The following is a 27,504-nucleotide window of genomic DNA, read 5'->3' on the forward strand; positions in this document are numbered from 1 at the left end:
CCAATTTATTTCAGTTGTTGATCTGTATATTTGTGAAGGCTACAATTGTGTTTACTTCGATGTTTATGTTAATAAATAACTTGTTAATGTAGAGAACAAGTAGGAGATAGTAAACCAGATATTGTAGTAGGGGTTTCTGATGTGTTAGATTCAGAAATTTTCACAGAGAGGAGCTGTGAGATTCCATCATATTTCAACTGATGCGCAGATAGCAAACATACTCACCAAGGCTTTGCCAAAAGGGAAGTTCTTGGTCGTCAGAGAGCAACTTGGGTTGATCGAGGCGACCCTCCTGGGTAAGGGTCAAGGCTGATCGAGAACACTGAGCTATGCTCTTCCCCCTTGTTTGACCTCACAGGGAGAGGAATTGAGTCAGGAAGCTCTTGGGGTTGAGGGAACTCGTGGGCAATAGGTGTGTTTGCTCCTTAACTCATTGTAAGTGTGTGTCTCCCCTATTGTCATTACAGGGTTGTGTCTGATATTTCCCTCAATGTAAGTGTGTATCTCCCTCTACCGAGTATACCGCAGTATGCATGCTACCCACAAGCTGGGCTTGTTGGGATTGCCACCTATTTGGCCAATGGGTGAGGAAACTTGGGCGTGTCTGATCCTTACCCCATCGTAAGTGTGTATCTCCCCCAAGTGCCTTGGGTTTTGTCTACTCCTTGACTCATGGTAAGTGTGCATCTCCTCCCAAGGTAGTGGATGTAGGTGTTCTTCCATTGATTCTTGAGGGTCAAGTTGGGAAGATCAACAGGCAATAGGATAGTTGTGATCCTTACCTCGCGGTAAGTAGTATCCTTCCTAGTGTCCTTGGATAAAGGGTGGTAGCTTGAGCTCCCCTATGATGTCAAATTTTTCTTCGTTAGATTCAAGAATGTTCAACAAATGAGCAGAGATGAGCAGAGATGAGATATGACTTGATTCAGTGATGTCAATGAAAAGATGAGATTCATGATGCAATTGGAAATTTCTCCCTAGCTGAGAGGGAGTGTTAATTTGGCAACTCAGGGACAAATTCCCTCCTTTGGACAACCTTCCTCATCCAGAGAAGACCCTCTTTGCCCTTGGAAGAATTTAATTTGGTCAAGGAAAAATATTATTTTTAATGGAAAACCCACAAGTACACAAAAGTACAGGTCAGCCTAAAAGACAAATTGGGTCTCCAAAGAAGCATATAAATACACATCAAGGCAACCTCATTTGGACATCACATCCACACACATCTTCTTCTCTCTCTTGTGTTTGGTTCATATAGGTTTGCAGCAAGGCAACCGAGTTCACACGTGCAAAGGTTCAAGGGATGGTTCTGAAATATCTGCATTGACTTTTTGTTGGGCAACCATTGACCAAGTTTGACTTGGTATTTTGACTCTCTTTGACTTGCAAAAGTTTGATCTTTGGAGGCCAAGTTTTTCTGTAGATGAACTGAGATTTTCTGGGCTACTTTGACTATTGCTGATTGTTGACTTTGACCTTTGAAATCCGAAGTTGACCACAAGGTTCGTCTCTCTCCTTTGACTGAGTTTGACCAAGTTGTTTGGCATTGTTTTCACTGAGATTTGACCAGCTTGGAAGGCCAAATATTTTGTCCTTTGACCGAGCTGATTTGGGGGCTATTTGACGATTGACTTGAGGATTGGTTAGAGCATCTTTGACTGCCGTTGACCAAAAAGTGCAAACTTTGACTTTGGATCAGATTTGAATTTTGAGCTCATCACTTGGATATTGGTTAGTGAAAGCTGTTGACCTTTGACTCATTATTGTTGAATTGGAACATTGTATCTTTTCGTTGAACATTTGATGACAATCTAATAGAAGAAGAATTTGAAAGGGTTTTTCCCCTTGTGGGGTTTTTCCCTGGTCTTTGACCAAATCTTGTGTCTCTTTTCATTGTTATTGATTGTCTTCTATTGTATATTGCATTTACTATTCTATCTGCAATTGCTGCTAATTTGAAAGTGATTGCTAATTGAAGAAATAATTGGGCTAAGTGATTGTACTAAGCATAAAACAGTGGAAAATTAACAAATTAAATAGTATAAATAGGAAAGGAATGACCTTAAGGTGTGTTGAAATTTCTAAGTCTAACTGTTAGAAATTTTATCTGTATTCTTTTGGTTTATTTCTCCTACTTGTTAATTACAAACAAGTTATTTAAGCATATAAACATCGAAATAAACACAATACAGTCTCAACCGTATACAGATCAACAACCGAAAGAATAACAAACACACAAGTGACACCGTTATTTTTGGACAACTCGTACTCGGAAAAACCCAACTTGGGAAAACTGGTGTAGCAATTTTGAGGGTTTATTTATTATGCAGTCTATCCTTGAGTACAACTGGGTGCCAAATTGGCTCACCCGACAGAGAAAAATAACCAGCAGTAATGCCTCTCTATTCGGAAGCAGATATTCAGAAAAACCCAACTTGGGAAAACTGGTGTAGCAATTTTGAGGGTTTATTTATTATGCAGTCTATCCTTGAGTACAACTGGGTGCCAAACTGGCTCACCCGACAGAGAAAAATAACCGGTAGTAATACCTCTCTATTCGGAAGCAGATATTCAGAAAATCTGCCCCACGAAACCCTCTCCAACACCACTGAAGCACTGCGTCAGCCCTCCTAGCCTCTGCGTCAGCCTCAAACCCCTCTGTGTCAGCCCTCTGAGGCACTGCGCAGCCTCTACGGCCTTCTGCGTCACTCCTGCTGCCCTCTGCGTGGATGACACAGGCCCTTCTGGCTCTATGTTGTCTCTGCTGGGCTCTGCATGCCCTGCTCTGGCTTTTGCGTCTGCCTCTTTGCCTCTGCGCTGGTCTCTCGACACTATCTCTGCCTCTTTGTCTAGTACTCACTGCCCCTCGCTGTAAACTGATTACTGATTCGACTTTACTTAGCAAACCTTGCTCTAGTATATCGAATGATTGATCACTCTGGTGTATTCTCCAACTGACTCTCAAGCTTCCTCTTATACTTTTCCTGTTGGTCCTTCAACGACCGAGATTACATCTCTAATCAACGACTAAGATTAGATTTGGCTTGATTCGTGTCTTTTGGAACCTTCTAACCAAGTTTTATATTAATGCAAATTAATATTTCTTTTTTCCTAAGTTTAGACTTAGGAACTCCATTAAAAATATTAATTATTTTAATATCTCCTAAACCGGGTAGAATCTGCCCAAACCATTTCTGGGTCTTGGAGATCTCATGTGCTTTAGCCTCTCCACCAATTTTCATGGCTAGAGCACATCCGATGCTACCCCAAATCAACACTCCCTCTTAGCGAGGACTGTGCTCTAGTAATACTCCACACTGAGCATCACTCTGATTATACGGCACCGGTACCTGTGCTGATGCTAGGCCTCCCTGCCCAACATCCTCTACACTGCTGCATCCTGTACTGCTGCCCATGGCTCTGCCACTGCCACTGCTACATCTGTACGGCAACTCCCTCTGCATTTGTGCTGCTGCTGGTCCTTTCTCCCAACACTGCATCTGCACTGCAACCCCCTCCCATCATGTTGCATACTGCTACTGCATTGCAACTCAGTTAATGAGAAGTAAGTAACTGATCCACTGAACTACTGACATCCCTGTCAGGCTAGAAACACTCCTGATGCTGAAGCTCTCTCTGCCGCTATCAAGTGCTCCCTCTACTGTCTCTGCGCTCCTGCAACAACTACCTGCATCTCACACCGCTGCAAACCTCTCTGTGCCATCCTCCACTGTTGCAACCCTCTCTGTGCCTCTCGCACTGTTGCAACCTGCTAGCCTTGCGCTGCTCGGGGACTCCTACATTGTAGCACTCTTTGTCGCTTCATTCGCATCCATTTCTACCGACATCCGCCAGTCCTGCTACTGTCTCTTCGGGGCTCCTGTAGCAAGGTAAAATCCAAGAGGTTGGGTACCTCAAGGATCCTTCCCCTCATTGCCTGAAGTCTTCAGGACTACAGCTCGATGTCTCCCCACCTCTTCTCTAGAGGTATGTGAGCAATCATGGCACAATTGTCATCTTTCTCTACCTCCTTTTCCGCCTTCGCTGGCGCTGCCTTGGAGTCAAACACCTCTCCTTTGTTCTTCTTCCTCGGACACTGGTTCGCATAATGACCTAGTTCCCCACAGTTGAAGCACTTGACCTTGGAGAGGTCATTTTTCTTCCTCTTCTCCTGCTTCCCCACAGATGCCAGAGTTGCATCCTCTTCCTCTTCCTTCTTGATCCAGACTCCTTTGCTGCTACTTCCCATCTTGCTTAGCCGTTTGATCTCTTCTTGGTGAAGAGCTGCCCACAATTCTTCCCAATCTGGAAGATTCGCCCTGCCCAGTATGCTCTGGACAAATGTCTCCCACTCCTTGGAGACTGCGTTTAGTGTGGTCCTCACCATCAACTCCTGATCTAGTGTGGCCCCTATGGAAGTCAGTTGGTCTCGGATCTCCTTCAACCGACTGAGGAAGTGATCTATCTGCTCCCCCTTCTGCATCTGGTATGACCGCAGCTGATTCTCAAGTAACATCTTCCTCTGCACGGAAGTATGTTGGTACGCCTTCAAGGTGTCCCACATTTCCTTTGCCGTCTCCTTCTCGGCAATATGTTGGACCACATGATCCTTGACCCCATCAAGGATGATGCATTTTTCCTTGGCCATTGCCTTCTCGTACTTCTCATTATTAGCCGGGTCAACTGGGATAACCACTGTTCTCAAGGCGAAGGCCTTGATGCCATGTCTATCTAGAATGGACAGGATCCTGGCCTTCCAGATCACAAAGTTGGATGCCCCGTCCAACTTGCCTTGATCCCTTAGTCCATTCATGGCCATCTCTCTGCTCTTCTCGTTCTACTCCTTCGAGTCTCTACTTCCCTCTGGAAGTTATCTCTTCGACTCCCTCTGAGTCGCTACTTCCCGTCTGGAAGTTCTCTGCTAGACTCCCTCTAAGTCTTGATTTCCCTCCTGGAAATCCGCCTGCCAATAGTCGAGTTGCACCTCTCCAATCTCCTGTGCACCTGCAACACTGATCCAAATTCCTTGGCTAGAAATCCGCCTCGGTAGTGACTCCCTCTACCTTGGTTTTGCCCTGTTAGGTACTGTTTTGCCCACAACACCCCACCAAATTCACTCCTCGCACTCTACCCACAACTTCCTAAGCCCCAACAACTGAAGGACTGAGCCTCTAGGCTCTGTGCAATCTCGACACTGGTTGAAATGCACCCCTAGCCAACTACGTCAACCCTCCTTCTCTGTGCGTGGCTCTGCATGAGCCTCTTTTTGCCCTCCTCAACCTCTGCGCTGGCCTCTCTTTGGCCCGGATTGATGACGCAGTCTCTTTGTGTCAACCCTTCCCTGCTACTTTCTGCTAGAAACAACTTCTGTCACTCGGGACAACTGTCTCTGCTGCAAATGCTCTACTTCAGCTGGTGCCTTCAGCTCTCCTGTGATCTGCAACCACGCTTTGAAACCATGTTGAAATTTCTAAGTCTGACTGTTAGAAATTTTATCTGTATTCTTCTGGTTTATTTCTCCTACTTGTTAATTACAAACAAGTTATTTAAGCATATAAACATCAAAATAAACACAATACAGTCTCAACCGTATACAGATCAACAACCGAAAGAATAACAAACACACAAGTGACACCGTTATTTTTGGACAACTCGTCCCCGGAAAAACCCAACTTGGGAAAACCGGTGCAACAATTCTGAGGGTTTATTTATTATGTAGTCTATCCTTGAGTACAACTGGGTGCCAAACTGGCTCACCCGACAGAGAAAAATAACCGGCAGTAATACCTCTCTATTCGGAAGTAGATATTCAGAAAATTTGCCCCACGAAACCCTCTCCAGTATCACTGAAGCACTACGTCAACCCTCCTGGCCTCTACGTCAGCCTCAAACCCTTTTGCGTCAGCCCTTTGAGGCACTGCGCAGCCTCTATGACCTTCTGCGTCACTCCTGCTGTCCTATGTGTGGATGACGCAAGCCCTTTTAGCTCTGTGCTGTCTTTGCTAGGTTCTGTGTGGCCTACTCTGGCTTTTGTGTCTGCCTCTCTGCCTCTGCGCTGGTCTCTTGGCACTATCTCTGCCTCTCTTTCCAGTACTCACTGCCCCTCGCTGCAAATTGATCACTGATTCGACTTTACTTTGCAAACTTTGCTCTAGTAAATCGAATAATTGATCACTTTGGTGTATTCTCCAACTAACCCTCAAGCCTCCTCTTATACTTTTCCTGTTGGTCCTTCAACGACCGAGATTACATCTCTAATCAACAGCTAAGGTTGGATTTGGCTTGATCCATGTCTTTTGGAACCTTCTAACCTAGTTTTATATTAATACCCATTAATATTTTATTTTTCCTAAGTTTAGACTTAGGAACTCCATTAAAAATATTAATTATTTTAATATCTCTTAAATTGGGTAGAATCTGCCCAAACCATTTCTAGGTCTTGGAGATCTCATGTGCTTTAGCCTCTCCACCAATTTTCATGGCTAGAGCACATCCGATGCTACCCAAAATCAACAAGGTGTAGGTGTATGGTAGGTTATAATCATTCAAGGGCTTGAGTTCTACAACAAAGTTGTATCCCATGGTTTGACTTCATATTGTGGGTTTTTACGACACCATGCTGTAGGTTTTTAGGTGCAAAATGCCCTTGTGTTTTGTTTGCTTTGAAACAAAGAACTTCTATCCCTCTTTAGGAATTCGGGGTACTCTCTTCACTAAGAGATTAGGAAGGGTTAAGGAGGTTTAACTCATTTGAGCCCAGAAATAGCAACCCAAAATGGATTTTGGCCATTGTGGATCCGTTGTGAGGCATCCTAAGTGATTATGGACTCAGCTGGGATTTTGCACCCCCGACTAAGCCTAGAAAGTTAGGAAATACACCAAGAAAGTGTCTCGAAGGTCAAAATGAACCAAAGCAATGGCAAGGGGTTAGAGATGGTAGCCAAGTATCCTACCAATGCATAAGACATTGCTAAGAGATCATACATGTAGGCTAAGGTAGGGGGAACTCATGGAAGTCTCTTGCCAAGGAATGACAATGTAGAGAGATACTATGTGATGATTGTGTGGGTCAGGCATTTAAAAGGAACATTAGTGAGTTGCTCATTGTACCTCAAGGTGGGTAGGTGTATGTGATTACTCAAGTGCGAATCTCATACACTAAAATGCCAAGGTGTGCAACTGGAGGATTATAAAAATGATAGCACTAACGTATCATTGTGCTTCATCTAAGATTTTCTCCATCCTCTTTTCTAGGGTTTACCCTCTTGTAATATCATTTCTTTCTTCTCCAATGAAAACCACACTGGAAAACCCATGGGATGTGTTACCCACCACTTGTGGGTAGCATGCATAGGAGAATTTTTTTTTCCTAAATGGTCCTCAACCAAAAACCAACAACCCCTTGCAGCCCCCAGATAGCTCGATGTGCCATTTACTCCACTTGAGCCAACCATGTGGTCCTTCGCCCATCTGTTCTGAATGTATGTTTGAAGGTGGGCCTCCCGACCCCAAAGGTATGGATTTTCATTGGTTTGGTTGAGTAATTTTGTTTACTTTTCATGGGCACTTTTGGGCATGGATTGGTTGGGGGATTCGACAGAAAGAGTGGGTTAGGTCTGTATTCTTGTCTCCATTGCCTGATTTCGTGGTTACCCTTGTATCCTAGTCCCGTGGGATCTCCTTTACTGACCATTAGCTTTAGGGCTGACACTACATGGGAAATCTCGATTTTGGTTGCATGGTCCCGCTTCCCGACTCCATATGCATCACCCCCCTTCCACTCATTTTAACCCCAATCATCATTTTTCCCATCCAAGTCCACGTGTCCATTGGGTTCACATAGGGTTAGCCTCCCCTTCCCCTACATGCCCCAGAGGTTGATGCAGCTAAAAAGAAAACAAAAAGCATAATTTGGCCACTCTCAATAGGAAATGTACCACAAAATGCAAAAGATGCCTGGGATATACAAATTTAGCACGTGGGCAAAAGCCAAACATGAGCTCTACCCCTTATCCATGGCCATCACCCTGGTTCCTATGGGCCCTAGATGAGCTCCCTCCATCATTAAGGAACCCATGATTGTCCCAACCTATGGTGGGTGATGAATTGCCCCACTTTAAGGGGGTATCCACTGCTATATATTACACATCATGCTCTCATCCCCTGGAGCCCCGAGCAGTTATGAAGATAAATTAATCAAAGGAAAAAGGCCTATGAAGAAGGGTGGAAAAAAACAAAGACTGGGGTAACTCATGTACCACGATTTGCTCCCTCCTACGCTCATATACCCAGGTGTGGGCTTCCCCTATTATAGCTACCCTTGTGCCATGACATGTGGTCTGGATGTTTCCCCTGATCCCCACTCCGTTCCATTACTATATCATTTGCCACCTGCCACTTGAGGGATGTACCATGGACATGTCACCCCCTTTAAAGGTTGAAACCACCTAATAGGGTCCTTGATTAACCCCTTATTGAGCTTGGAGACACTTGTACATGCCAAAGCCCACTATGGAAGGGCATGCCACCATGAAGTGCCCCATTGATTCCATGACTTGTAAGCACTTTTACTTGATTATTCTAATGATTTGTTGTATTAGAAGGCAAGGGTACACATTGGATCTTATGCAAGATTGTAGGTGGGTCTCCATTTAGGGCTTGGTCTCCGTATACTGGGTCCTAGCCCTCTAGATGGCCACATTAGCACTTGTAGGGTGAGCGTGGAGAGCCATGGGACTCCACCATAGCAGAGTGTACTTCATGGATCCCCAACACCACTCGTTGATTGCTTGTGTTCCACCTATTGGATGAGGATGATGCACTTGGTTCACCATTCCCAGTCGGCTCCACATATGTACCATACACTTGGCAGATGTTCCAGGATCCAAAGGATGTCTCCTGCTACAGAGGGAGGGCTTATGTCATCATCCTAGCCCTTACAGATGGTCTACAGGCATTGTCGATCCACTTGGAGACCCATGAGGATGTCTTTGTGCCCCCACACCCACTTGGGAGCACCATAGGTTCTTTCTTGGAAAACAAGAGGCCAACTCCTTGTTTATTACGTTTGGAGTCAAGTTCTTCGTCATGGCGCCCCTGGGGCTTCATTAGGCCTCCTCAAAGGCCCAACGACTCACTATGTTGATCATTCTGCCCTCTTGAGAGGCTTATCTTTACATTATTGAGCTATTTGGTGGGCTTGTCACCAAAAGTATTGTTATTATGCACATTATTTTATTTTAGGGGCATTATTAGTCCAAATTAGGCCATTTGAATCCCTTAGAGGATTGTATAAATAGAAGAGAGGCATTCTCTCTCATTCATCATCACTTGGATTGGGTTATTTGCTCTTGTGAGATTTTCGCTATCCCTTTTGGAGGACGAGTTTGGATGTTATGGATGAATTTTGATGTTTGGATATCTCTCTCTTGTCTTGGAGCTTCATTATTGGCATAATTTGATGATTGGATATACTCTTTTGTACATGTAAGTGCTATTTTCATGCTTATTCTTGTTATTTACTTTGTCACATGAATGTTGTTGGCCATGTTGCTTGGGAGCGGGAGCGAAAACGGGAGCGGGAGCGACCATTTTCAGAAGCTCCCGGTTTGGGAGCGAATCCGGGAGCGATTTTTAAAAATATATATATATATATATATATATATATATATATATATATATTTTATATTTTTTAATTTTTGATACATATATGTCAACAAAAACATGTAGAATGATGAATTAGACATAAAAAACATAAAAAAACATAGATTGATCATTGAACCATATCACATCAATCATCTAGAAATTATAATCGTCATCAACCATGTCCACAAGTTAGTAAAATACATATTACAACTGCAACATATTGAGTCTCATGAATCATGATTCATCAAATTCAATCTTAAAGTTTCAACTTCAAGCTTTCAAAATTGAAAATTCAATAACATTTATCATCATTGATCACCAAAGTTGTACTTGTAAACTACGTTTAACCATTACAAGAAGTAATATCTAAGATATTTCTAAGTCCTAACTTCTAACTGTTAACATGATATGAAATGTTATAAATTTATAAAATGAAACATGAATAATGAAATGAAATGAAACAACTTTAGTCTTTCACGAAGCATCATATTCATAATTCACAATCATTACCAATGAGTTATAATTGCCAAGGCCCAACTTCAAACTTCAAATTTTCATTGTCACAGTGACATATTGTTTACAAAAAATATCATTATGATATGAAAGAGTTAAGAGTCAAGAGTCAAGGACTCAAAACTCAATAGTTATGAAAACTAAAGTCTAATAGAAACTAAAAAAGACAAGTAAACTGTAAATCTACATGTGGCCCTTGCCACGAGAGTCTCCAGGAGTATAAGTAGGTCGTGGTGGTCTTCTAGGAGTCTCCTGCACAGACCGACGACCAGAACTAGAACCTCCACGTGAGGGTGTAGATGGAGGTGGCGACAGCAAAGGAACAAGACTCGGACTTCGAGCACTGCTACTGGATGGTGGAGGTGGAGGTGGCGACAGCAAAGGAACAAGACTCTGACCTCGAGCACTGCTACTGGATGGTGGAGGTGGAGGTGGAGGTGGCATGGCTGCTACAGCTGCTTCATCTTCATCCCTTACAAGTTCCTCTTCCAGTTCTTCAATATGTACAATGCCATCCTCCAAATTGTCATCCTCTGGGTGATTGTCCCAAATTTTATATGTGGGATCCTCATAAGCCCGATCACAGTAATGACTCAACAACCTCAAGTTGTAGTGCACATAAACCAAGCTTTCTGCTCGGTTTTCATTGAGTCTGTTCCTTTTCACATTATGTATGTAGCTGTAGGTGCTCCAACACCTCTCTGCAGAAGAAGTATTTACAACCTGTGAAAGAACTTTTTTTGCCAATTTTGGCAAAAGTCCATGCTCGCCATATGTTTCCCACCATGTGAGAGTATCAAATCTATCTCTGTCGTCCATTGCATGGAAGTTACCATACAAACTAGTGCCACTGAAGTATCTGCCTATTTCAAAGCGCACAGCTGCACATTCCTCCCTGTCAGGTACCAACTTTTCTAATGCTTCCAAATATCCTCTAGTTACCTCTGGATCTAAATGGGGTTTGGTCCTAACCCCACCCCCTGCTGCAGGTTGGCCCAACCAAGATGTAGAGTAGTATTTTGGCGTAAGGATATACGCCAAGCAATGTAGTGGAAGATTAAGTCTATTCCACCATTCACACACACAATCGTGAATCAGTTTGTACAAGTTGGGATCTCTGTTATGAACAATATCTTTTATTTCCCCCAACATGGTATCCATTTGCTCATACACCTCGCCAATCACTGGTTTCTCTGTATCTGCAAACCGAATCATGTGATAAATGGGCTTGGTGAAATCCAATACTTGCCTCACACTTGTCCAAAACTGACCATCAAGAGCGGCCTCCTCCACCATTTCAAAACCTCCCCTGTTAGCTGCATTTTTAGCCCTTTCCTTTAATACTTGCCAATGTGGACTTGATACCATGCTAGCCAATGCCTCTCTTACCTTCAAAAGGCGCCTGAAGGTGAGGTAATAGCTACCAAATCTGGTCTTCGCAATCTTCAACAACTCCAATCTCGAGTGACTGCGGAAAAGGCCATGGGTATTGCTATGATCTGTAATAAATTTTATCATTTGTTTGCCTTTCTTGTATAAATCACCAATCCATTGGTATTGTTCATTTTTGTTCTTGACAATATCATGCAACAGAAGGTTCAATGTGTGAACCAAACATCTACACCAAAATATGTTGGGGTATTTATCCTCAATAATTGCTCCCGCTGCCTTACAATTAGGAGCATTATCAGTGATGACTTGGATGACATTGTATGGCCCAATACGCTCAATTGTTTCAAGTAATGCTTTTGCAATGTTGATGGCGGTCTTGAACTTGTCTGAGTAATCATGTGCAGTTAGAAAGATGGGACCACTAACAGACACAGCAAGAACACTTATCAATGGCTTGCCTTTTACATTTGTCCATCCATCAGATACAATGGACACCCCATAGTCAGTCCAAGAACTTGTCATTCTATTCAAAGAATGTGATATTTTTGCTTTTTCATGATCAAGGCCAACGGTTCTTGCCTTGTCATACCCAGGGCTCTTGTATCCTTTAGGGGCATCATTTATGGCAGAAACCATTTCGTGCCAACAAGGTGAGCGAAGAACATTGAATGGTATTCCACATGCATAGAGAAACCTGTAAACCTTTGAATCCACATCATTCCTACACCCCTCATCAAGGAAATCTGATATGGTTCTATGCCTTAAAGATGATGACCTTGTGCCTCCATATCCATTGCCTTGGGAGGATGCTGAAGGAGTTCTTTGTGATTGTGAGCTTGGTTCAAAGAAACCCCTTGATTTTTTTGATTTGTATTGGGCTTCCTCCTCTTCCTTTATGTATTTGGCTCTATCCGCTGCTGACACTGCTATACAAGTTTTGATTCCTATTTTTTTGTCTCCATCCCATGGCCTTTTCCCGCAGAGGTGTCTTCTAGCACGGGTGTATGAACCTGTGTAATCAGTGTTGCAATGGGGGCAATGAAATTTAGTGGTTCCACCCCCTCTCCCTGTTTCAGCCCTGTTAACATATTTCCACAATGGGGTTTGGTCTTGTTTAGTTTTTTGAGGGTCATGTTCACCCTCCTCCATCTCCTCCTCATCGGGGTTTTAACCAATTTGACTTTCTCCAGCTTCTTCATCCCCCTCTTCAGTTTGGCCCCTCCGTTTTCTACTCTCCAGCACCATAATAACCATAAAAGGGACCAGGAAGAGGAAAATGCCAAGAAATATAGCCAGGTCCATGGTGTTTGATGTTTGTAGGGTTTTGATTCTTGAAGCTGCAAATTAAATTAATTTAATGTATTGGGATTAATTAATTTAATTTAAATTCATGAATTTTAAACTCAATAAACTAAATTAAATTAACTAAATTACTATTTAACTAAATTAAACTAACTAAACTAACTAAATTACTAAGTTACTTACCTCTGCAGGCTTGCTCCTCGCTCCTCGGCACTTGCTCCTCGCTCCTCAGCACTTGCTCCTCGCTTCTCCTTGCTCCTTTGCTCTTGCTCTCCAACAAACTCAACTCAATGAAGTGATAATGAAATTTTTTTAGGCCCATTGGGCTTTTAAAACAATTTTTTTTTTTTTTTTAAAATATATATATATTATTTATTTATTTTTTCGCCGGATCGCTCCTGGCGCCGCTCGAAACGCTCCCGGAGCGACCGCTCACTACAGCGTTCCCGAAAATGGTAGGGAGCGCAATTTTTTTTCGGGAGCGCGCTCCTGAGCCGCTCCCGCCCGGAGCGCGATTCGGGAGCGCGTTCGGGGGGGGGGGGCGCTCCCCCGCAACTATGGTTGTTGGGATTTTTTGCTATACAAATATGAAATTTACTGCTTTTCTATACGAATTAGTGGAAATTGTGATCTTTTATAGCATTGCATCATGTCATGGGCCATGTATGAATGGGTGAATGTTCCTAGAAATAATTTGTGATAAAGACATCTAGATAAGTCATCAATTATTGGAAATCGAAGTATAAAGTCCTTGAAGTAATTGCTCTCATGCCCTAATGCCATGCAAAATTGTTTTAAGGCCTCCTTGATTGGGTGAATTTTTCCCAGAGAATAAATTCTCTTTGACTCCATCTCTCCCAAAGAACAAGGCACTAATCCTCCTTAGGTGATCACTTTCAAAGCTTATTTTTCTCACCTTCTCCTCTTTTTCTAAGCTTAGCCTCCATAGGTCACCTAGGTAATCACTTTTCTCACGATTTAGCCACAAAATAATTTGATCTCTTGCCCACAACTGTGCTGGTGTGTCCTCTAGAAGCCCTCCAAATTTCACAAAATTCGACGGTGGGATCTTGAGATATTTCAAGCCCTAGCTCGAAGATCAATTCTTGCCCTTGGTTTCCCATTGGCTAGTAACCTCATTAGGATCATAGCATGAAATTATCAAAAGAAGATTCTTTCTTTTATCCTCTTTCCTTCCCCAATTAGGTCAATTATATCCTTGGATGATCAACTCCATATCCTTGACCTAACTTCGGGTTCACTTGGCTTTATGTGGTCTCGCAACTTGTTGATTCCAATTTCACAAAGATCACATAAAAGCCAAGTCTTCATAAAGACCACTAGTTCTAGGAATCATCGTGACAAAGCATACTGTCAAAACCTAGCCCTGAGGATCTTCTTGGCACTTCCTAGAGAGCCCATCACCTTATTTCCAAAGCAATCAAGCTATACAATTAAGTCTCTCTTGTGAATAGGCCTTGGGAATCACCTTTCATCATTTTATTGACATGTCCATTATCGTGATTCCTCTCATACCGAGTCTCCTCCCATCGGTGACAGTGGGCTATCGCTGCATTGTTGCCCTTGACCTAGTAGTTGCTCCGTAGGATCCCCTCCTCTGACCCATGCTAGTTTAAGCGGTAACAGGATGCTTCCCCACATCTATTGATCGCATCGATAGTAATTAGTAGTGTAGCACTATTATAAGGTCCGCGAGTACCCGCGGCCCTTGACAAGTTCTATAGAGAGACGGGCTACTCGCATAGGACCCGCGGTCTCTACCTGTGCTTGTCCAAACCCACATAGAACCTATCTACTCGTATTGAACCCGTGAAGACTCGCATAAGACTCGTGGACCCACTCAAAATTCATATTTTTTAATTTTTTGGAGATAATATTTTTTTCAAGTTTTTTTTTTGTATTTTGCCGAGTCTTATACGGGTCATTCCCGAGTCTTATACAAGTCGCCGAGTCAATAGCCAGAGTCCAGAGGAGTCTTATACGAGTACGAGTCGTGCAACATTGGTAATTAGCATAGATTAGTGTGCCTCACCAAGGGGATTCAAATTGGGCACATGCTAGCCAAATCAACGTTGCAGGAAGTGGGGACGAAATGGTGATGTTTTTTGGAAGCGGGGACGAAATGGCGATGTTTTTTGGAAGCGGGGATGCGGAAGAGTTATTTTCCAAAAATATAGGAAGCAAAGCGTCTACTATATATATATATATTTATATTTTTTTTGCATTTATATTCAAAACAAATATCCCAAATACCAAATTAGTTGTAGAAGACATGAAAACATGCATATTTTTACATAAATGAAGATATGGCATCCATGATTCCATTGTACATCAATGATTAATTATTTGAGCATCAACCATCTATATTCTAGCAATTACAAACATACATCAAATTTTTAGGCATATTATAAAACATAAAACATAAAACATAAAGCATATTATCTAGCAAGTGAGCAACTGTCAACATTAGTCATGTCCAAAATTCAAATAATAATGTTTACAAAATAGGCCACTTGGTCACCGCCAAGACAAAAAGGTTCAAATTCACGACAAGCCTACAAGTCTAATGATTAATCTATGACAAAAGTAGTAAATTGTGAATATATCTACTAATCTCTCCTCCTTCCACCTCGAAGAGAACGTGGCAGTGGGCCTCCACGTGGTGGCAATGAAGAAGGTGCTTGTGGAAGTTGTGGGAGCGGGACTGAAATTGATGAAGACAAAGCCCCTGCTGTTGGTGTTGAACCATGGAACTTGGGAACCAAGGGACCAGATGGGGGTGGCAACTCAATTCGATTATCATCATCCTGGAATCGCTCAAAAAATTCATACAAAAAAAAACCACTAGTTAATAGAAAAAATTAAAAACAGGATTTAGAAAAATGATTTATAGGCAAAATTCATACCACAATGGACATACCTGGAGAAGAGCATCCTCTAATTGCTCTAATCGCAGCACTCCATCCTCCAAATTGGGCTCCTCTAGATTCCTGTCCCAAACCCTAAGGTCTTTATTATTCTTTGCATCATCACAGTAATGTAACAACATCACAAGTTGTAATGAACATGAACCAATCTCTTTGCTCGGTCTAAACTCAACCTGTTCCTTTTAACACTGTGGATGAAAGAATAAGAGCTCCCACACCTCTCTGCAGAAGAAGTGTTTACAACTTGTGATAGCACCCGCAATGCCAAAGTCTGTAGAAGTGGAGTAGCACCTTCATGCATTTTCCACCACTCAAGAGACGAAAAACTCTCTTGATCTCTAATTGCATGCATGCTCCCAAATGGACCAGTGCTAAGCGTATAGTTGCCCAACTATTTCCGTACCACGGCAGCCTCCTCCTCATTAGGGACTAATTTACCCAATGCAATCATATATTTTTCTAGAACCTCTGGATTTAGGTGTGGTTTTCTCTTGCTCCCCCCCCAGGTGCTGGTGTTGAAAGCCATGATGGATGATAGTATTTAGGTGTCAAAACATATGCTAATGCATGCAATGGAACATTTAACATTTCCTATCGGTTTTCCACCTCTGCACGAATATAATTGTAGAAGGTGATATCTCTAGGCTCAACAATGTCTTTAATTTGCCCAAACGTGTTATCCATTTGCTCATACACCTCCCCAATTATTGGCTGATCTGAATCTACAAACTTGATCATGTAATAAATTGGTTTGGTGATTTGCAAAACATATTTAACCTGTGACCAAAAGAACATGTCAAGAATAGTGTCCTTGGCTACATTAGCACCATATTTATCAATGTTAATTTCCTCCCATGATTCAGAGGTCACCATATTAGTTAATGCTTGTCTCACCTTCATTAGTTGCCTAAAGGTGAGGTAATAACTTGCAAATCTTCTTTTTGCAATTTTAAGCAACTGCAATTTGGAGTAGGTGCTATAGAAGTAGCTTACCCTTGTATGCCTTGTGATAAATTTAATGAGTTGCTTCCCTTTCATGTAAAGCTCATTAATCCATCCACATTCTTTATGCTTCACAATATCATGCATCAAAAGGTTCAATGTGTGCACCAAGCACCCAAACCAAAAGATGTGTGGATGAGTACACTCAATAACTTTCCTGCTGCCTTACAATTTGCTGCGTTATATGTGATCACTTGAACCACATTATTTGGACCAACATCTCTGATTGATTGCAATAGGAGATCTACAATGTTTTGGGAACTTGCACTGATGGAGGAGTCATGACATGTAATAAACACTGCACCACTAGTAGAAACATCAAGAACATTTATCAAATGTTAGTTTCTAATATTTGTCCACCCATCTGATACAATGGATACCCCACAATCCACCCACTCATTTGTAAAATGTGTCAAAGCTCTTTGAACCTTTGCTTTTTCTCTTTCTAATAACATTGTTCTAGCTTTCTCATAGTTGGGGAACTTGTATCCTTTTGGGGCTTCATTGATGGCCTTTACCATTTCATGCCAATAGGGAGAGCGAAGCACATTGAATGGTACACCACAAGCACAAAGAAATCAGACTATCTTTCCATCCACATCATCCCTCCCAACAACATTCAAGAAATCCCCTATTGTTCTTTTACCTCCAAAGCTTGCAGAAGTACCATGAGGAGATGAGCTACCAAATCTAGAGGTTGCACTTGATTCAGACTGAGTTTTTTGTTTCTTGCTTTTTTGTTGTGCAACCTCCTCTATTTGGATGTATTTTCTTCTTTGTTCAGCTGAAATGTTTGGGCAAATTTGTATCCCCACAACACCCTTTTTATCATCATTGTCCATCACCCCACAAAGATGCCTCCTCATACAGGTATATGAACCACTAAATGGTTTTCCTCCATGACAACCACGAGGGCACAAAAAATTGTAGCTTCCACCACCTTTTCCCCCTTCAAGTTTGGTCACATAGTTCCACAAGGGTGTCAATGTAGCTTTCCCCTCTAGTGTTTCAATGTTCCCTTCAAGTTCATCCCCTTCCTCCTCATCATACATTGGGTCACTCATATGGGGACCACTATCCTCTTGTTCTTCTTCCCTTCTATTCCTACTCCCCCTTGCCATCATTAAAACCAAAAGTGGAATGATACATAGAAGCCAAAAGAACACCATCTTGGAATATGAATATAGGTGGTGGACAACCTGCAATTAAATGAGCAAGAAGAAAGAATGGGAAAGAGTAGGAGAGGGAGGAGAAAAATACAAAAAACAATGACAAAAAAATGAGGGAGTTTGGGGTTTGCACTTACCTCTTTAGCTCTTGTAGATGGAAGCCCTTCTTTACTCCTCCAAGCTCCTCCTCCTTCTTCACTCTTCCAAGATTTCCTCAAGTCTCTCCTCTCTCTCCTCTCTTCACCAAACTCTCTTCTCCAAGCTCTCAAAAAATACAATTGAGAAAATGAGAGGTGAAAGGGCCTTTTAATCCCTTCATTCCTTACCCTAAGCCATCTTGGACCCACCCCCAAGCAATAGAAAAAAAAAAAAAAAAAGTCACATTTGTGGGCAGGGAAAATTTTTAGGATGAAAATTTATCTTAAAGTTTAGAAACCTTGGTGAATCTTACAAGTCCCTAATATATGCAGAATGTAAAATGTTTGGTAATATTTTTTTAAAGATATCCAAATTTCAATTGACTTTATATAGTCTTTATAAAATTTTGACGATTTTCAGGATAACAAAATTTTATACTATAAAATTTGGGAGAATCTCTTTAGAAAAAAATGGAAATTGGCGATTTTTTTTTTTGGAAAAACCATGGAATATTAGCCCACCTGCGAATATTAGCCCCTAAAATTTTCCCTGTTTGTGGGGCCGCATGGCGAAACCAGCCAGCTGCCCATGGAAATGGTTGCGATCTGTACGGATCCGGCCCCGAAACGCTATGTTTCAGTTGGGCGATCCGCCGGCTGAAACGCGTTTCGGAAATTTCGAAACATGGATCGGGCCGGACGGTTCCAACAGGGCAAGAACCATATTTTCCGGCCCGATCCATGTTTTGGAATTTCCGAAACGCGTTTCGGCTGACGGATCACCCACGGATCCGTATAGATCGCGTTTCGGGGTTTTGATCCTGGAGGGTGGGGGGGCATTTCGTGCAAACACTGAGCCAAATACCCAGTGACATTGGTGACAACCAGTTGAGCTAACCCTTTGGCTTTGGGCCACTATCTTTTACTCTCTTTTCTGTTGTTTTCGATGTTCACTTGTATGTCTTTATATTTTAGCTTTCACGAGTAGCCTTGGTGCTCCCACATTATGCAAACACTGAGCCTTGGTGCTCCCACGGATCCGTATAGATCGCGTTTCGGGGTTTTGATCCTGGAGGGCAGGGGGGCATTTCGTGCAAACACTGAGCCAAATACCCAGTGACATTGGTGACAACCAGTTGAGCTAACCCTTTGGCTTTGGGCCACTATCTTTTACTCTCTTTTCTGTTGTTTTCGATGTTCACTTGTATGTCTTTATATTTTAGCTTTCACGAGTAGCCTTGGTGCTCCCACATTATGTTTGTGACTAATTGTTTATAGTCCCATTGACCAATTCTTTTGGCCCCTGTGGACTTGAATAATGGTAGCTTATTTTGTCTAACAGAAGCTGGCAACTATTGGCAAAACTTCTTTTCCATGTCAGTTGTGTTGTAGTTAATTTTGATTTATATAAAATATGATATTTTGTATCTTGTGAACTGATTCTTGTGCATGAATATGCAGTCTCAAAAGGGGTGGACCAAATCCAGCTTCAAATTCTTGGCTGGCAGATATATTGGAGAAAGCAAAAGAGCTTGATATACCGAAAGAGATTTTGGAGAGGAATATTAAAAAGGCATCAGAGAAAGGACAAGAAGCTTTCATTGAGAAGTTCTATGAGGTACTTGTTGGCCTCTATCAGTTGAACAATTCACATTCTTTTCTATGTTTTGGGAAAATAACATCTTTTTGCGGGCTTTGAGACTTGAATAATCCTATGTAGAATACAACACAGTCAGCAACTGATTGTTCTCTCAAACAAGTAAACTAAATAACTTATTTGACAAGCCTAGCTTTTGCTTGGGTGATTATCTTCATATCAAACAAGTCAATGTCCTCTAGAGTCCTTTCTTTTACATTTCAGGTATATGGATTTGGAGGAGTTGGGTTGATAGTGGAAGTTCTCACGGACAATTTACATCGATCAGCACAAATGGTAAGGGATGCCGTTAAAAAAGGAGGGGGGAAGATGGCGGATCCAGGATCAATATTGTTTAAATTCAGGCGTGCTAGAGTTGTCAATGTGAAAGATAAACAGGTTGACAAAGACAAACTACTTGGTGCAGCCTTGGATTGTGGTGCTGAGGATGTTATTGAACCTCCAATGTACGATGATGATGGTGGAGATGACCAATCTGAGAGGTTGGTGTTGTTTCACACTTCAGTCTCTTCTTTATTTATTGGTGCTTGTAAGCACCATGTTAAATGCATGACTTTCTAAAAATTTCCCTGATAGGATCAATGCAGATTTTTAGCCTATTCAGATTGATTATTTTTGAGCATGATTGTGTTCATATTTTTAAATCTTCTTCCTTGTTATACATCACTTGTATTTGTTTCAGCTGATTTTTTCAAAGAAAATAGAAAAAAGCACATATTCAAAAGAACAGTAACCAGCATGAAGTGAGTTGAATTTTTTGATCAGTAAGCTGTAAAATGAATTAGCTTAAAAGTTCATTCTTTTTATCTTAGAGAGAGTAGATAGGACTGTGAGCTATAACGACTATTGCAAACTTCATATAAATAAGACGAAGTCAATAGTAAAAGGAAAAAATTAGGCTCAAGTCATGTTAAAAACTTAAAAGGTAATTTTGTAGTCAGAGATTTAGACAGAATCATGTGCCTTTAGGGACTTCAACCCATCTTGTCTGAATGGTGTATTTATTACTTATTTCATAATGATTCATATTGTGTGTGATGTATCACTTATTCTCTCCTTGTTATAATTGCTATAATTTAAATTTTATCCTGTTATCAGAGCCATTCTGACACCTTGGATCTTGTGAAGATGGATACCAAAAGAAAGACCGTACTTGTTGGAGACTGAAAATGAAAAAAGTTTTGTTGGTTTGTTAAGAAGAATATTGGATGCCTCATTGAATATTTGAGACTTACAAAATAAATGTTGAGACCTCATTAGAATTGTAAAAAGCAATACATGAAAAGTCACCATTGTTTTCTTTACCTGGTAGCTCCAAAGTAAATGATATTGTGGTGGGAGGCCTTGAAAAAGCAATCTTGGTATGCTGGCCATTTGCATACACCTTGCACACTCCAGTGTCTGAGAGTCCTTGCATTATGTCCTACAGGAGCAGAAGTGCTCCATACTGCACGTGACAAAACCACTTGTGCCATAACTCACATAGGTTGTCATTTCATGCACCAAAGAATCATGCTTCTTTGGTTCTAATAGCAGTAGTAAAGGTCACTTTGATGCACTTCTCTGGAAAATCAAACAGTATTAGTGGAAAGGCAAGATACCATGGAGAAAGCTGTGTCAAGTTTGGATGCTAACTCATGATCTAGGTGGATGTTGGTGGCCACCCACCTATCCCACTTGGACCCTCACAACTGTCTCTTTCAGTTTTTCAGTTTCCGTAATTATAGCACAATTTACTATTTTTAACAGTTTTTCGGGACCTGAACATCTGGAGCCATTTTGAGGCCCTAAACAATGTCTTTTGGGAAATTTGGGAGCAACATGGGTCCATGGACCGATGTTGCTCTTCCCAAAGTTGTAGTGCTCGGATAGATCTTTCTAACGAGCTATTGTATGCGTCAAACGAAGATCGGGTGCCAAAGTTACGACCCTGGGAAGTTGATGTACCAACTTACCCAAAACGGGGCCCACAATTTGGCATTTCATCTTCTAGGGTTAGGTTTTGGGATATTAAGGGTTTTCCGTTGTTTCAACAATAAATAGGCCTTCGAGCCTCATTGTAACATAGTTCAAAGGCATGTAGCCGCCACATCTCTTCTCAGAGATAAGCTACTATCGCCCTAGTTGGTTTATTTCCATTTCTGGTTGTAGGCATATTTCAGTGTTTTACATTAATGAAATGAAGTATTATTTCCGCTGCATTTTTGTGTTTATGGTTATTTCTGTAATTTGTTGCGTTCCTGTTTAAATCCGGATCAGTGGTATCAGAGTGGTCTGCTTTTTCTCTGTTTTTCTTTGCATGTCCCCAATGAGGTCGGGATATAAGGAGTTAGGGCTTGAACTGGTCGAACCTTTGCAAGACCAGCCTCGCAAATCCCGACGACCTCCCATGGCGGATGAAAAGAAAGACGAGGGGGCAGGAGATCCTATCAAAATCTTGCTCGAAGAAGCCCTCGAGCGACAAAGGAACACGATGATGGACAACTTTGCCCAGATCCTTCAGCGGCTACCCAGAGGCGATGCATTGGCTTCCAACAGCTACTCTGGAAACGCCACACCCTTTAAGGTACAAGTTAATTTTGAAATCCCCATCTTCAAGGGTCAAATAGACGCAGATGCCATAGATAAATGGTTAAATCTGCTAGAGAGTTATTTTTCTGTTCATGATTTTTCCAGTCAGGAAAAGATTATTTTCGCTCTTCTCAAAGTAGCGCCCCACGTCAAGTACTGGTGGGAAACCTACTGCGAGCAGAAGGATGAAAGTACGGGCTCATTATTTTCAGCCGCACCCACTGGAATTCCTTCCGGGACGCCATCAAGGAGAAATACTACCCTGTCAAAAGCTATGAGGACAAATACATAAAGTGGACCACGCTGCGGCAGGGAAGGGACCAAGATGTGCCAGAGTTCACAAACATTTTTGACACCCTTCGCACACAGTTGGGTATCAAAGACTCTGAGCTACATTTGGTACTCAAATGCCATGGCTGCGTACACAGATACATCCAGGAAGAGATGGAGTTCCTGAACATCTGCTCTCTCGGCACGGTGTACCGATACGCTGTCAAAATCAAGTAGAAGTTTAAACAGAAGAAGTGAGACTTTGGATCTGCAAATCCGAAGACCAAAGGACAAAGCCAAGGCGGGGTGACCCAAGACAACCCGTCGAAGCCACAAGAAAAGAACAACACCACAAAGTCGAAGAAGGACATAGGAAAGTGGTGTGAGTTCCACAAGAGTCCCACTCATAACACAAGTGAGTGTTGGACCAAGCAGTCGTTGGTGGCCGAGTTGAAGGCTTCTGAATCAGATTCATGTTCCGACCCTGAGTCAGAACCCGAAAAGGGGAATGACAAAGGGAAGCAGATCGTTAATGCGGAGCCCAGCGCCACTGTTGCCACCGCCAAGATCCAGAAGAATGAGCCCGAAGATCCAGAGGAGGGGGAGCGTCTTTTCCATTCACAGATGTGGGTGAAGGGTTCGCCGCTGCAATTCATTGTCGACAGTGGCAGCCAAAAGAACCTCATTTCAGCAGAGGTTGTGAAGCGGTTGGGCCTACTAACTACACCACACCCACAGTCGTATAGTATCGGGTGGCTTCACCAAAGACGAGATCTTCGAGTTCGCCAGTAGTGTCGCCTTCCCTACAACATCAAACCCTTCACAGACGAGGTATTGTGTGATGTTACACCTCTGGATGTCTGTGATGTATTATTAGGCTAGCCATGCTTGTGGAGGCGACATGCTGTGTATGAGTCAAGGCCTCGTGCTGTTATTATTTCTTTGGGTAATTCATTATATAGGATACCAGAGGTAGCCCCACCTACTGCCACCTCTTTGATCGCTGCTAAGAAAGGCATCAAGCTCATCTCCCAGACTAGGAAATTCATTTTATGTCTGGTTTGTTCCCAAAGTAAGGGGAAGATCGTCGCCACATCCATGACCCCCGCGAAGGGTTCCTCCACGCAGCAACAACAACAGAGGGGTACGGTCATGAAAGAACACAAGAACAACTCCTCACCCACAGGGTCACCACACAAGTTTCAGGTGGGCAACAAAGTTTGGTTACATATGCAGAAAGAACGCCTTACAATAGCCTATCAAAAGCTCAGACCACTCCGACATGGTCCTTACAGCATTACCAAGGCTGTGGGAAACAATGCTTTGAAGCACAACATTCCTCCATTCCTTCATTTGCACCGAGAGTTCAATGTGGAACGCCCTCTACCATGCTTCCCACCATTACTGGACACATCAGAGGTTGCAGAACAACTCACCAGGGACCCAACTCAGCAGAAGCTTCCTCATCTCAGGGGGGAACTCAACGCAATGGGGACCATTGCTTCCTAAGGGGGGAGGAATGATCCGGGTGGATGTTGGTGGCCACCCACCTATCCCACTTGGACCCCCGCAATTATCTCTTTCAGTTTTTCAGTTTCTGTAATTGTAGCACAATTTACTATCTTTAGCAGTTTTTCGGGTCCTGAAATTCCGGAGCTGTTTTGACGCCCTAAGCGACATCTTTTGGGAAATCTGGGAGCAACGTGGGTCCATGGATCGATGTTGCTCTTCCCAAAGTTGTAATGCTCGGATAGATCTTTCTAATGAGCTATTGTACGTGCCAAATGAAGATCGGGTGCCAAAGTTACGACCCCGAGAAGTTGATGTACCAACTTACCCAAAATGGGGCCCACAATTTGGCGTTTCATCTTCTAGGGTTAGGTTTTGGGATATTAAGGGTTTTTCGTTGTTTCTCAACAATAAATAGGCCTTCGAGCCTCATTGTAACACAGTTTAGAGGCATGTAGCCGCCACATCTCTTCTCAGAGATAAGCTACCATCGCCCTCGCTGGTTTATTTCCATTTCTGGTTGTAAGCATATTTCAGTATTTTACATTAATGAAATGAAGTATTATTTCCGCTGCATCTTTGTGTTTATGGTTATCTTTGTAATTTGTTGCGTTCCTGTTTAAATCCGGATCAACTCATCTGCTTTGGCGGAAGCTTTTGTACTCCTTGCAAACTGCTTTTGTTTTTGATTGGCTCTCTCCCTCTTACAACATTGAGATGCATAGTGACCCATCTTGTTGTTGATTTAACAATGATTTCCTAGTGCTAGACCTTAAGTATTTGAAGGTTGATGCTTCCACTGAAAGAAGAAACCTTTGATCATGGAAGGAATGACAACATGATGATGAAGACTAGGATGATGAAGTTGCAAGAAAGCAAGGATCAAGAGGGAGTTGCCAAATTCCCTTCATTCCTCAAAGATAAGTATCTTATATCTCTCTTCCTTGATCATTATTGTTGTTGGTTTACTATTAGCTATCCTCTTGTCTTAGTTTCTCTTTGTTGTGTTATAATTGTTCTTCCATGACCTCCTAGTGAGGATTGCAGGAACATTGTGAAGACCTGCCAAGGCTTTGGCAATAGATGGAAGCATTGGAAGAACAAAGCAAAGTTTGTGGGAAGAGGATTCTCCCAGGAAGAGGGAGAGAGAGCTATGAGAAGAAATTTGCTCTAGACCAAAGAAGACTTTGTACGAACCTTGGGCATAACATTGATGGATATCTGATGAGTCTTGGTTGATCTTGTTATTATATGGTTTATTTTTGATGAAAGTAGGACTCACGTGACAGAGGGAGTAGCAGTGGCAGGAAGATTTGCTTCCGTGATAGAGGGAGCAGTCATGACAGAGGGAGTTGATGAAATCCTCCTTAGTAAAAAAGGATGGAATATTGTTATGATAGACAACAAGTCCATGGCCATTCCCATGGTATCCATATTGATGAAGTTGAGTGGCAGAGGGAGCTGCCTAGATTGTCCTAGCAACATTTGTTTCAGCATTAGAATAATTGGAAAGCAGTTGTGGTGATGAATTCAAGTTGGTTAGTTTATGATTGAGCCAAGGCATGTGGCACAACATGTGTTGAGGTACCAATATGGTACTATTGATTGAGATATGTTTCATATGATAAAGTACAATTGCTAGATGTAACAAAATCAAATTGAGTATATATTGTAGTTGGTTTGGCAAGTTGTGAACCGGGGTAGCTTCAGGATTGTTTGACAAGAGTAGTGAGACTCCTATGTATTTCTATGGTCAAGTTGGTGAACACCTCTATCCCTAGATGAAGTTGGTGTACTTCTGGGACAAGCTTGGAGAAATTAATAATGCTTTCCTTGGTAAAAGGAAGTAGTGATGTTGCAACATCCATGAGCCTGGATTGCTCCCTTGGTCATGGGGTTTGACCTTATTGCCATGGAATTTGGCTAGGAGATTGGCTCTATAAGCATCAAGCTTGGATTGGCTGTATGAGTATCGAGGCCCAGAGTACTCGCTTAGGTCATGGGGTTTGACTGGGAGACCATTGGTTATGGTCGGGGAGATTGACTATATTGACATCAGGATCAATATTCCTCCCTTAGGTCATGGAGTTTGACTAAGAGACCATATGGTTAGGGAGATTGACTTGGAGATTGGGATTCCTCCCTTAAGTCATGGAGTTTGACCAGATTACCATTGTTTATGGTCAGGGAGATTTTCCTTGGGTACTCTCTTAGGTCACATGGGGTTTGATTGGGAGACCATTGTTATAGTCGAAGAGATTGATGCTGATTACTCCTTTAGGTCATGGAGTTTGATTGGGAGACCATTGGTTATGGTTGGGGAGATTGACTCTGATTACTCTCTTAGGTCATGGAGTTTGACTATGAAACCATTGTTGGAGAATGTAACTAGATTCAATTTTCATAATTACCTTTCTACTTATGACATTGTATATTTTTAAAAAGAAGAAAAATAATTATTATTTTAAGCATTGGTTTTGTGCTCAAATTAATTTTTCTTCTAGGTCAATCATGTTCTTCATGCTTCTAGGGTGTGTCTAGTCAAGAAAGTCTTTGTCATATGTATAAGACACATTTGGGCAATTTGTAACAAGAGAGAAAAAATATTTTTGAGTCTAGAAAGTCAAAATGACCCCTAAGACCAAGTCAGCCCTTTTGGTGAAAAGTCGGCCTAAAAGAGGCCTATTCGACCTCTTGAGAAGGGTATATAAGGGAAGAGGGCTCGACTCATTTGCACACACTTCAAGTTCGATCTAAAACAAGAAAGAAGAAGCAAGAGGAGCGAAGGTCAAGAAAACAAGAAAAAGTTAAAGGAAAGAAGAAGATTTGATTTTTATGCATGAATTCTCTCACATGTGCTAGATTAGGGTTTCTGGGTAATTGTAGCAAGACAAAAATTGCAGGTCCGAACTGCAAACCTGAAATAGAGGACCAAAACTCTGATTTGACCAGAAATTTTGAAGTTTGACTTTTGTTGACCTTGTTGACTTGAGCTTGTTTGAGGAAGGTATTGTTGGAGGGTTGACTTGGTGCTTAAAGGAGGTCTTGGTCCTTGTTTTTGGGTCTTCGATTTCTCATTTGATGTGATAAGAAGGGAAGAGATTTTTTTTGGGATTTCCCCTTTGGAAGGGTTTTGCCCTGTCTTGGAGCCTATATTTTGTGTCCATTGTCTTTTATGATCTTCATGGTTTATGATCTTGATGATTGCTTGATGAAAATAATCCAATAAAGAATAAGAAGAAGCTAACATAAGTCCACAAGCAGTTATTAAGGATAGGAGAATTGTTTAAATAGCTGCCATACTAGATTCTCCAACAACCATTACTTGTGGTTGGAGAGATTTGCCTCATAAACATACATAAAATGCTCCCCCGGTTAGTGGAGATCTG

General features: G+C 42.0%; 1 protein-coding gene across 1 annotated transcript in view; it reads left to right on the forward strand.

Annotated features, from left to right (window-relative positions):
• LOC149258432 (YebC-like protein) overlaps positions 1-27,504 on the forward strand; it is a 219,581-nt gene that overhangs the window by 70,116 nt on the left and 121,961 nt on the right. The window contains exons 4-5 of the mRNA XM_089415357.1: positions 19,570-19,726; positions 19,970-20,247. Coding sequence (XP_089271483.1) covers positions 19,570-19,726; positions 19,970-20,247 — 435 coding nt within the window. The remainder of the gene's footprint in view (positions 1-19,569; positions 19,727-19,969; positions 20,248-27,504) is intronic.

Source organism: Pinus tabuliformis, chromosome 6 (genome assembly GCF_031772625.1).
Source record: "Pinus tabuliformis cultivar Carrire ecotype Pingquan chromosome 6, CPIR1, whole genome shotgun sequence".
Classification (NCBI taxonomy): Eukaryota; Viridiplantae; Streptophyta; class Pinopsida; order Pinales; family Pinaceae; genus Pinus; species Pinus tabuliformis.